The sequence below is a fragment of the Acanthaster planci genome, linkage group LG03 (assembly GCF_054643075.1).
Source record: "Acanthaster planci isolate LZ-2023a linkage group LG03, COTS_SCS, whole genome shotgun sequence".
Lineage (NCBI taxonomy): Eukaryota > Metazoa > Echinodermata > Asteroidea > Valvatida > Acanthasteridae > Acanthaster > Acanthaster planci.
The window spans coordinates 9,134,735-9,147,777 of NC_141779.1; the positions used below are offsets into that span (position 1 = coordinate 9,134,735).

Below are 13,043 nucleotides of genomic sequence, written 5' to 3' on the forward strand. Positions count from 1 at the left end.
TCCATTTTTTTCAAATTTTTCTTTTCAAAGTAACAAAATAAATACTTGAAACCAGTTTCAACACTTAGAGCAATTAATCAAATATTAATTATTACCTGGTAGCCTGGACACAATGAGAACGGTGTCCTTGCATCCACAAAGAAAACAGTTTGAAATCGACAAGAGCAGAAATCACTATGCCCTTCACAAGTATGCCTCAAAGCCTCATTTTGATGGAAATGTTTTTATTAGCAATATCGAAAGCAGTCCCTGTCTGATGAATCCATCCCGTTGATCCGTTCAATACGCCGCCTGACTGGCCTCTGATACAACTTTGATTGCTTGCTCGAGTGACTGCATTGTGACAGGGATATCTTGGCACAAGGGGATGTAACTTAATTCCCCGAAGATATCCGAAAATCGTAGTAAAACTATGCGCTCAGCTCTGAATGTAGCCGCCTGCCTCTATCCAAAATAGGCCCACAGGTTGGTGCTTTTGGTGAAAGAAGTACCCCGAACTGGAAACCACCAGTCCCGAATTCGGGATTTATAGAAATATTTCTATGATTCTATGACAGCACAACGTGACGGAACAACGAGACAGGACAACGTGACGATTTGACACGACAGCAAGACACCTTGACATGATGCAACGACGTGACGGCACGATGCCACGCCACGACGTAATGAAATGAGAAAGGAGGTGACGATTGGACGCGACGCGACAGAGCCGTCGTAGCGTAGCGTCGCAGGCGACAGGATGATGTGGTGCAATTTTGGTAGCTAAAGAACACCATAAGTAGGATGTCAACTCGCACATTTTTACCAGGATTGTGACATACACCCTCTATTGGCCGTGATAATTTACAGCCATTTTCAGAAAAAGTAAGGCACCACGGCACGTTACGACGGACGACAAAATGATGCGACATCAAAACGCAACAGCACGACGCAATGGCCTAACCCACACTGTACAAACACTATATAATGACAGGTGACATGGCAGCACAACGCAACGGCAAGACGCGACGTCACGACGGCAAGATGCGACAGCCAGACATGACGTCATCAAGAAATGACGACGATGCAACAGCATGACGCGACGAAGCCATCGTAGCAATGGCACGATGTTCCAAAGCTGTCGTAGGAACTGCATGACGCGACAAAGCTGTCATTTTGGTCACATATAGAACACCATACAAATTTTTCATTTTTCTCGTTTGTCTTTTAATTCTCAACTGGTTATTTAACAACAATGACAACATAAATTCAAATTGTTAGCTAAAGAAGACGAATCGCCAACCGGTGTATGTTTCTTCATCACCTAAATCTTGTCCGCATCTTCCATTATCGTAAAATTAATGCTCCCCCAATGCAATTCATCCACACCACCCCTACAAAGTATACAAAAAAACGACGGACATGAAGGCTTCATAAGTTTTAAAATCTTGGTAGTGAATTGTTTATTCAGCAATATCACAAGAAAGTATTGCAGGAATATGAAACTTAAATTTCTAGCACTGAACAAAACACCTAATGCCAACTACATACATATATACAAGTACAATGTATTTAAATCAAAATATTCATGCATGTTGATTAACACTTATAGAGACGTGGGAGCTCTCTCGGTGACGCAATGATGGCGTCAGTCTTCTGCAAGAGACAAGGACGATCCAGAAAAAAAATGTGGGTGGTCATATTAAATTTTCTAAGCTGAGGCCCCCAAGTTTGGAATTAATCTAATTTCTGATTTTTTGTTGCCTTTCTGTGGGTTATGGGATGATTCGAACATTTGGGGCATGTTATACATTTTAGCAACGGAGAGGAAACTAAAATAACCCCACCCATTGGTTTTCCTTATTACCTCCCTCCAAACAAGGGTGTCGGGGGCGGGGCATAGCCTCCTTCTCCTTGGATCCGTCAATGTCTCATGGTAGTTTTTACTGGTCACGGTGATCCAGCAGCAGACACTTGTTACTATGTTACTGTTATCACGTCCAAAAAGTGCTCTTTATAAGGCTAGTTGTGATGGACACAATTCGTGTCTTTGCTACACTACTTTACCTTCCGGTTCTTTTCAAAACCAAACATACTCAACGGAAAGAGACATCCTTGCATGATGCTACTGCAAACCTCTAAAGTTATACTTGCTACCCTCAGTATGGAAAAACTTCAAAGCACATCTACACCAGTTAAGTTTAAAAAAAAACGACCAAGCAGCTATACCTTGTAGACCAAACTAAGATTTGCCATTCAAACACATTCCCTCAATTATGTAGTTTTTCCTCTTTATACTGAGTGAGAAGCCATACAAAATTTCTACACAAAAGAAGTTTCATCTTCGTGAAATTCAAGGCCACGAAACTCGTGTGCAAAGAAACATACACAATACAGTAATGTCATACACATGGAGTGCGTAATAACTATGCACAAGTTGCCACATCTTCGTATCAAAAAGTGTCATTTAAAAAATAATAATAATTTGGTTCAGAGGGTATATTTCAAGTGTTGATGTAAGAAAACACTCTCAATTGTAATTGTTCATGGATGGACTCGTCCAGTACCCGTCTTGTCTTCAAGTACCATTGAGAAATGAATACATGTACCTGCAGCACAACTACCAATGCCGTAGGTTGGAATGGCAAGATTCTTTAAGGGCAGTGCAATGGGGTTTTATTTGTGTAAATACATGTACATGTACGTGTACAACCCTTGAAAATGCAACTTTTGCTGTTTCAAAGTGTATTCTGTACCTCTAGTTTTTGCTCTGGTGTGAATTTCCATCTTTATGAGCAAACTCTGATGTCATGCCAGGACGAAAACCTCCATGTTGCACTGATTTGGAATATTCTTGATGCTTTGCAAGTTCATTTACCTTTTCATTGGAAAATCGATCGGTGGGCAGCAAATGGTCATCCCTTGCACTTGCCCTAGGCTGTCATTGCCGTGATACAGAGTGCCTAAAGGGGGAAAAAAGGAGCTCAAAACTGTCAGGAGTACACTTAGAGTACCAAAGTGTGACGTCACTGTGAACCAGAAAGTGCAGTGCAATGGAGTACGTGCACGTGTTGGTTCACGCGCTGGTTTACGCGCTCATGCCTTTTACACACTAATTGTGCGAGTGACGTATTCGCTTCGGTACACTATAGAGATGCCAATCTGGTGTTTGTCCAGAGCCTGAAACAAAAGCCAGAAATAGCTTAACTATATTGAGTTATTGCTTGAAATTTGTAAACACTTCAGACATTTTGATGTTCATAGTGACAGAACCATATGAACGAGAATACCATTGCCAGTCTGACAAGGAATGTGCCAATTAATACACAAATTAAAAAACTTAATGAGATGCAAAATGTGAAGTAGAAATTCAATTAATCCTTTTCCATACTCTTATTTTATACCCCTTCTACTGATGTGTGATGCCTTTAGATGATTGCAAATGGGGTTTTATCAGTGACTCTAATGTGGCTGCCTACCCTGTATATTTTAATTGAATAAACCAGAATAAATAAATAGGTAAATAAATGTGACAAACCCGTGCAAACTGAAAATAAAAACTGGCGAACAACCTAGTAAGAAAATATACATGTAGTTGTAAAATTTTCAAAAATAAAACCTGTTTGTGATAACGGTGATTAATAATGCTCTGGCAGAACTGTACTTCGTATGCTTTTCCCAAAGTGGTATTTTTTTTTGGCATTGGCCAGCAACTCCACAGTTTACTGCATAGATAAAAAATACCTCTTGATGGTACACAAGATTTTGTATTATTCCCATTTGCAGTCAAGTTTAAGCTATCCTCACACTAGGCTTTGTGACTTTTATGTATTTGGCAAAATTGGACTTTCCACACTTTGCAAATTAGTTGACAAAAACTTGCAATGACGTCTTAAAACATTAATGAGGTTCATCAAACGTTCTCGTAGTTTGCAAAGGTGTGCACAGGAATTTTGAACACATCAAAAATTTCCAGTGACTGTCGCCATCCCAGATTTCTCACCAGATCACCTCAGAAGTCTCCAGCCTTTGCAATTGTCGTGCGTCAAGTGCCAAACCATTTCAAAATTGTCCCAGCTTTCGCCAGCTGAAAAGAACCAAGGCTTGAACCCTGGGCTGGTCAGGGAAGACACAGGCCAGGAGTTGGAGCTGGTCTTGAAGGTCTATGCAGTGGTCCTGCAAGTTCATCCTGTCAAAAGGCTGGATGCAGACTGATGCTGACCTTGGTTATTCCAGGGGTTGTTATTCTAGCTGGTCAGTGGCCTCAAAATGTGATTCGTGTCACACAATGGTTGCCAGATGCTTGCGCACTGGTCTCTACAGTCGCATTGCCTTTATGTGAGTGTGCCGAGGGCACCAGACAATCTCAAAACCGTTGTGCGAATGTTGTTGACGTTGGATGAATATCTTGCCACTTTTGCCAAATTTGCAGTGCAAATAAGACCACAACCTGACCTATTCTGCGAATTTTACACGACTGTCACAAGATCTTGATGCAAAACAGTCACAGAAAATTCCAAACATGAACAAGCTGGAGCTTTTCTCTGGTGAAAGTGCCAAGAACCCAGTTCATCAAGCTTGCTAAAGTCACTATCTCTAGTGTAAGGCCGCCTTTAAGGTAACTTGCTGAGCTGACTGAGCATTTGTTTCTGATTGGTTCAAATGTTATTTTGAGCTGAGGAAGTCAATGTGGTGGCACTATTTTCTACCTTGCATGTGGGTTACAAGGAACCCTCAGTTATTTCATGCAAAGTAGAATAAATACAGTAAAACACATAACTCTCGCTTGTTTTTGATTGAAGAATTGACAAAACGAATATACATTGCTGAAGTTGCAACGGTTTTTCCACATTATTAAATGAATAAAACTGCCAAAATACAAGGACTTGACAACGATGCTGCTGGTCTGCTTGAGAATGCATGATTACCAACAGTCATGGGGTCTTTCATTATGTCATCATCATGTTGTCATAAAGTCAGTGAAGTTGGTGGCATCGGTGGCATTGATGCCGTCGGTAACAGCAGCCATCAAAGTGGTATTGGCGACATCCTGGATGCCCCCTGGGAGAACAGTGGTAGCTGTCACTGGCACATACTTTTCCTCACTGTACAAAATTCCTAAGGAAAAAAGAAAGACAGACCCTTGAATAGACATCTCCTCTTTTAATCTGCCCCAACTTGAAGGAACAGAAGAGACAGGTTAGTGGGAAGTTTTTGGGCTGGGCTTGTGCACTTGCCTGGCGAATACACAGAAACCGTACTCTTGAACAGGAATAAGTCACACCTGTGGATAGGGTTTTCAAGTCCGTGCCTGATTCTGAGGATTTTTCCATGAATATTCACCAGTTTTCCTCCCACCTTTAAACCTGAATGTTTCTTCTTAATCTGCTCTCTGCCCAGGTTTCTTCAGGCTCTTAAGCTACCATATATAGACACTTTGGAGCAAATCCTTGTGAGTAAACCTTAGTTTCATCATCCCAGTACATGTAAATATAAGCTTCAAAATTCAGCTTGTGCCACTTTACAGTGGAAGGGTTATTCCTTTTTAGCATGCTTCAGTATATACATATACCACTGTCTAAATCTCCACTGAATTCAAATTGTAAAGGTGAAACGCTTATTACAGCAATAAATTACATCCACTGATCAGACAAGAAGTGGCACAAACTACATGTAGTTGTAATATGGGCAAGTCATGATACAGTGTGCCACCAAAAGGTTGCCGCAGAAAGGCCATTTTTCAAGTTTAGGTTGACAAAAACAAGGCCAACTCACCGCCACTTGCATTGGAGCGAATGTTAGTGGACAACTTGAGGAAATTGGTGTGATCGAAAGGGACATTCTTTACCTCTCAAAAAGCCTTCACCTCACAAAAAAACACAACAAAAAACATCCTCCACCCTTGATTTGATTAACAATGATACTCAAAGAATCTGTTCAAATCTTTGTCCCGGACAAACACGGGGAAACATTTAAATTCCCTATACACAGTGCAAATTGTTGACCATTTTCCCACATTGTACTGTAGAAAAGCCTCTCTGTGGCAACCTCTTGGGGGCGCACTGAATTGTGAATCAGGCATGTTACCTGCACTGATCAGGGCATATATCTGGATTGCCATGAGCAAAAGTGGAGGAAAAGTGTCCTCTGTTCACCCTGTACATGTAAGTTATTAGTAGCACCAGTTGACATCTTATCTTTATCACGAAAAGTGTGTGCTTGCACCATTTGGAGGACACACTGTTCTTGTCTACAACTTTTTTTTTACCTGCAATGCATGCAGTCATAAAACAGGCGATAGTGCCTGCCATCAAGGCACGCAGCACTACAGAGGACAGGTCTCGCTTCCTGGTGGGCGCCATTGGAGTCAGTCCGCCCAGCACCACACCCACAGACCCGATGTTGGCAAAACCACACAGAGCGTAGGTCGCTATTACCTCAGAACGCACCTGCAAAATATTTGTACCAAAAAACAAATTCCACAAAATGATCAACAAACACGAAATTCTGTTTTCAGATCCAACACAATCCATACAAATGAAGCTACTTTTTAATGTTACGGGCCTTCCAAAAAGTTTGAATACTGAAGATTTACTCATCTACAAAATGCCAAAACTTTTAGCAATTTTTCTTTTTTATTCATCAAAGCACTTATAAGGTGCACAGTATCTAACAATATCTGGTCATTCAAAGGTGCTGGGAGTACTAACACATAATTATTGTCCACAAAAGTAGAGGAGTTGCCAGAGATTGGATGGAAATGAAATATCCATGAAATAATCCCCAGAAGTTCTGATTGCCCTACGGCAGCGATGAAGTCTTGTGTCTGCCTGAAGATAACCTCTGAAATACCCATTTTTTTGTGTTCTGTACATCTATCAGCATTTAAAAAAAAACCTTCATGGGGATCCAAACATTTTCCCCAATCCTGAAATCAGGAAAAATCCTAACAAATCTCACCCCTGCTTCTTTGAAAAGAGCTAAGTAAGCTTTGGTAAAATAGGTGTGAATAATTAATAATAATCAGGAGGCCATTGAGCAAGGGGTGAATTTCAAGCCAGAAATAACCTGTCCCGTCTTTTGGTGGGAGCCACCTGCATGTGTGCACAGGTTCATGCATGCTTGCCGCTGAGAATGCGCAATAGACTTATGCTTACAACTAGTCTGGTGGGTAATTCCAGAAATCAGGGGTCCATTGTTTTTTCGTGTCCTTGTCACATCCGACATATGATTTTGTAAGTTCAGAACACATTTTCTAATTTCCAAAAGTGATGAATTATACAAATTACCTGCCAAACAAACAATAATAGCTGGAAATCAATTCCGGTGATATTTCCCTGTCAAATAACACAGGTCAGATGTACATGTAACTGGGACACAAAAATTTCAGACTTTTGGACCCCTAAATTTCTGGCAATTACCCTGGTGGGTGCACAGGGCACAAACTCAAATGCAGTTCAACCTTCCTACCAGGCTGACCTTCCTCTGCCAGTGAGAGAGTGTGGAGGTGCTTCAAAGTCAGAGCAGACAGCAAGATTGCCCAGGAGTAAAAAGGCTTGGAGTAAACATTTTAGAGGTTTCCTTTTTGACTCTGGCTATAACAGGCAAGGAGTGATTGACCAAAGATGCTCGTGCACATCTGGAAATTACTTTGATGACACGCGCAAAGTATTACAATCTCATCAAATTTATTATTAATCAAAAATGGTACAGTAAATTCACACTTTCACAAAACAAGGTTTCCTGTGATTTCTATGATACACCAAGAAATTAGAAAAGAGAGCTAAAATCCTAACATTTCAATTTACATTAAAAAGATGTAAGGTGCTACAGTTTGTATACTTACATGTAAGTACATTCTTTTAAAATGGCTCTTATTTTATAAATCTCAATAAGATGATCACATTAAAATAAAAATTTTGACAGTTCCTTATGTCCTTGATATTTAGCTCCCTGCCATAACACTGATGCAGACTGAAACTGAGCATATATACCAGAAATATGGACAAAAGACAATGCCCAGTATATTGACCTTCTTGTGCAAACCTACATGTTGAACAGAGGTGTCTCATCAGTCAAATGACATTTATGACTGCGCACTGAAGCAGTGGAAGGACTTTCTTGGCAAACTTTGCAATATATTGTTCAGTGACATATCGCAATATTTTCTACATCTGTTGTTTACCGTGTGGAAGCAAGTAGAAGATGATCCAGTATCTTCTAAGCGCTAATACTTGACGGTCGGCCCAAATGCAACAAGATTCTTCCAAATACAGAAGGGTTTTGCAGGATTTTGACAGACAGAGAAAGAAATAGAGGGAGGCATGACTAAGTCCTTTTGTGTGTTCACTGTAGAGGATTTAGGATTCGGGAAGGTTAGGGAGTGAGAAACTTCTACGGGAAACACAAAATGAAACAATCAGGAATCACTTTATATGTTGAAATTTTTAAAGTTTGGGAAAATGTCTTTTGTCCATATTTGCAAGAAGAAAACAAAAACAAGGACTCCAATTAAAAAACAATGTACCTGCCGTTACATTTTACAAGGTATCAATAGAGTGTGACTTATATTCAAACATTGCATTGTTTAAGTTGTGTCTTGTACATGCACATGAATTCATTGTTGTGGCATATACATGTAGATGGAAGTACTTGGAATAACAGTTCGAGCAGCTCATATAAAACAGGTCAACTTCCAGGTTTTTATGTCCTATACAGCTCTCCGATATCTTATGACGATTGCAAGTATTTTGTCTGTACATGGATTAATAACAAACACCTCCCTACCTCCATAACCACTACATTTGTCAAAATTTGAATAAATAACTTCACTTGTTGAAAACTTTTTAAGTATAAACTTTGAAAATAATATAAATAATCCTCTCATTTGAGGGTCAAGAATTTCAACGTCCCAACCTCTAGGTCTGGTTCCTATAAGCCAAGATGAAGCCATCTCTGACTCTTGAGATGGCAGATTGATAACTGACCCTGAGGACTTAGTTTTCTCATTAAAAAAAAAACTTGGCTTCATTTCATGACTTTAGACCCCCCCCAGTAGAGATAACCTTGTGTCATATGAAGCTCCATTGCCCCCCACAAAGGCATTGCATTATTTAAACCAGCTTAAAAATATTCTTAACTTGTTTGCAACTAATGTTTAAAAAGAACTGAACTCAAATCACAAGCCAAAGAGGGAGGCGAAGCCGAGATTTGTGAAAGGTCCATATCTGTCTACTAAAGATTGTCTCAGTTGCTGACGCCATCACACTGTACGTAAAAATTCTACTTCAAACATTTATCATACTTGTCTTCATGTGATTTGCTCTGATAGAAGGCAACCATAGTCACAGCATCCTTGACTACTCTCTACTTTTTTGGGCAATAGAAACATTCATTTGATTTCATGCTAGACCTCCAAGGTACATGTGAGTACACTTCTTAAGAGTATAAACTAAAGTGCATATCCATAATCTGAAAGTACAGCAAAAAGGAATGTAGAGGACGGAAACACCCTCGAAAGTGGGGAATTACAAATTTCATGTTCTTGAGGTCCCCTCCCCATTTTTCTGCCCCTCTGCACACAGATCAAGTTTGACAAAACTCAACTGGGAATAGCACACTAATCTATGTGAAGTGGCAACACAGGATTTTTTCCAGTCAAAACCATAACTGTCAGAGGAAGCCAGGATTAATCTTTTGTCAGAGCAAGTCACATATAGCACACTCCCACAATACAGTCTATTCACTCAGTGAACTGATGAGCAAAATCTCCCAGCTTGCATTTTGCCACACCCCCTATAACCATAGGGCACAATCACGACCATCCACAAAAACGCACACGCAATGCTTGACTACGTAAAATCATTTTTGAATATTTCTCCACACCTCACCCATTCCTTTGAAACTTTGGATCTAAAATGTTCTGCTTCTCACAGACATCTACACACAGACAGTCTGTCAAGCAAATAACGTCCCCATTCCAACTCCCATCACTTGTCATTTTTTATGAAAGAATATTATTTGAAAAAGCCAGCTTGGGAGTACGGAAGACATAATTTCATCTGAGGAAATGTGCTGCGCATTTATTTCTAAAGACACTAATTACTCCTACGTGTAGGCTGAAATAAAATAAGGCAAATACCATTGTTTTCCCCAATATTATAACATTTTTATGCTTTCTAATTCCCTCTTAACATGAACTCCACTCGTAAAGACCACGAACACAGTAGTTGCTTCGTTCTCCCTCACTTGGCAGCTTAGCTAATCTTTTTTTATTTTGGGGAAATGCCCATCTGTTGATGGCTATGAAAAAACCCTTTAGGCCGACAGATCATACGTGCATCTGTTGGAGAGATTCCTGATCCAGATTCTCGGCTATAACACTTCAGACATAGAAAACAGGAACTTATTTTTGGAATCCCTGTAATTACCTTGGTTATGTTTTTACGGTCGATAAACGAATCAAGGGAAAATATAGGCTTTTCATCCACACAACTTTAAAGAGAAATGTCATAAAATGTCGGTGATAGAATGGTTTGCAATGGATCTTATTTGTGACAATTTTTGTGGCGCAAACAGGACTACTGTGGTTATTTTACCTGTTAATTTGAGAGATTTGTTTTATCAGCTGTTGTATAAGAAAACAAAACACAAACTAGTGGTGGGAAAACAATATAACTTTTGGGTATCTCTCTGAAAAAATCTCCAAAGCAGTATTGTAGTTAAATATCCCGGTGAATAACTGAATACATGATTTCAAGTCAGGCAGCAAAGTGGAAGAGTAGATAGCATCCATTTGGAAGCAAGTTACTGTGCAAATTATCGTCAGATGAAACAACATATGTACCAGTATCCTATCTCAAAAGAATTAAGGATTTGGACAATATAATTAAAAAGTTTAGAGGACTAAATTAATCTTATAGACGTCCTGTTACACACTAAGGCAGTAAAAATTGTTTTTTAAAATTTGAATAACATTTCAATTTCTTTACAACACAGGGAAGACATGAGCAGAGATCCCCAACAATTAAAGGCACTTGGGTTGGTTCAATATTCAAACTAATCATGGTGCATTTCAGTAGCTTTACCAACCATTGTAGGTAACTGACATCCCATCAACAATAGCAATACACACAGTACATGTACCTGGTCTCACTTTTTGGATAATTGTTTGAATATCTTATTGTTTGACTAATAGACACAGCCCTACAAATCCCCAAAATATATAACTTTTGGCTCCAAATACAAGCTGCTCAAATGCACCTCGCAAGCCCTTACAAACATAGCGTCGTGTCCCCGGCAAAAGGTCGTAAGCGCGCTTATGCTCTTTTGCACAGAAGCATGATCACAGTAGAAAAATGTTCCCGGTAAATGGGCGTAAGAAACACACTCTCTTTATTCAGTAAAAATGGATAAAATTTACTATAAAATCATCACAGGCTGTGCAAAAAGCAACCTTTGAACAACTTATCAAACGACTTGGGAAATTTTTGTGTGTGACTATTTGCAAAGAAATCTTTATATTTCATAAAAAAGAACAGTTGCATACATATGTCCTTTTGCAGGGAAAATTTTCTTTTGCAGCGATTATGCTTCCTGACTAAAGGTCATAAGCGCTTACGACCTTCTTCCAGGCACCCGACGATGGGCTCCCTTTGTCCGGGATAGAGCAAACCCCAAATCTTCCAAAATATGCAAACAGAACCAACAATTTCCCCAAAAAAAGGCCAAAAAGGGGATAAAACAATGGTGAAATTTTGCAGTGTTTACATTGGTGACACACAACTCCTTGGACCTCAGTGATTACGAAGCACAATTGACCCTTAAACTCTGCTTGCCCTACAGCAGACCTGAGTGACAGAAAGTACACATGTAACCTTTCAACTACCCTTTGTTCTCCACCATTTTGTGTTGAAAGAGCAGTTCAGTGTTGAATGAAATACCTGGATGTCATTCTTTTGGCAGGCTTTTATGTCAATAATGTGGGACTAATGCTCTTTTTGCATATTCACAATCACATCCGTAAACAAATTCTCATCCCTTTTTCCCCTGAACTCGAAATCAATACACTCAAGATGCACATCATAATGTTAACAGACATTCCCCTTCAAGTATTTTACATCAGACAATGCTTGTGCTAGACGTTCAAAAGGACGCCCGTCCGCTCATTGTTTTCTTTATTAATTAAAAAGAAAGAATAAACCACACAAAATTCAACGAGACAGGTTTCCTTGGTTATCATGTTGACGGAGTTGTCATGTTCAAGATGGGTAAAATGCCGCCGGGCACAACAGTTGTAGGTAGTTGCTCTTGTGCGTCCTGTGGTACATACAAGATGCCTGTGGGAGAGGAGGAAATAAATAGTTTACAAATGAATGACGTCAATCAAGTCTTTGATGATAGTACACATGTGCATAATGAACCTCTTTTGGGGGAAGTGTAAATCACACAATAGGTAAATGTAAAGTATGACCCTTTCTGTGGAAATGAGGCACACAGCAAGTCAGTCTTCAAAGAATCTTGCAAAATATAAATCAATTTGAACTTGCCACACTTTTCACTCACATAATGGCTATTTTCATTAGGATTCCAAACTAAGTGATTACATAAAATCAAAGAGATCAGTTTGATCTTTCCAAAACAACTTATGACTCATTTTTACAAAGCAGGTCACACATTCTAAAAAACCAAACATTACGCCAAGTTTGATGAATATGGAAACGTACAAACCATCCAGAATTACTTAATTACATTAAAGTCTAATGACAATTGGTTACTGCATAGTTGAGGATTTTGAAGGAAGCAGAGAAGTCCCCAATTGAAACACACAGGAAAATAACCCCAGATCATTAACCACAGATATTGAATCTCAAGTTGCTACAAAGTTTCCAAAAAAATGTTGGAGGTCAGTCATTTGAGCAAAGCAGTGTTCAGTAAAGTACTCGGGCCCATCCTACATTGCCAGTGCATGTACATGTATGAAAAGAGTTAAGCGACCACATACAACCCCCCCCCAAAAAAACACCTTGCAAAAAGATGTGATTTAAAAAGTTCCAACAATTTTT

General features: G+C 39.5%; 1 protein-coding gene across 5 annotated transcripts in view; it reads right to left on the bottom strand.

Annotated features, from left to right (window-relative positions):
* Positions 1-1,182: 1,182 nt before the first annotated feature.
* The window catches only part of LOC110990438 (solute carrier family 28 member 3-like), a 50,539-nt gene continuing 38,678 nt past the window's right edge, over positions 1,183-13,043 (bottom strand). For 4 of the 5 annotated variants that reach the window (XM_087134615.1, XM_022255442.2, XM_087134616.1 and 1 more), the window contains exons 10-11: positions 6,248-6,428; positions 1,183-5,097 (exon numbers count right to left, since the gene is read on the bottom strand). In XM_087134615.1, the coding sequence (XP_086990741.1) occupies positions 4,940-5,097; positions 6,248-6,428 (339 nt within the window). In that variant the 3' untranslated portion in view covers positions 1,183-4,939. Of the gene's footprint in view, positions 5,098-6,247; positions 6,429-7,650; positions 12,318-13,043 lie in introns of those variants that run through there. The other variant, XM_022255443.2, reaches the window with a different exon arrangement.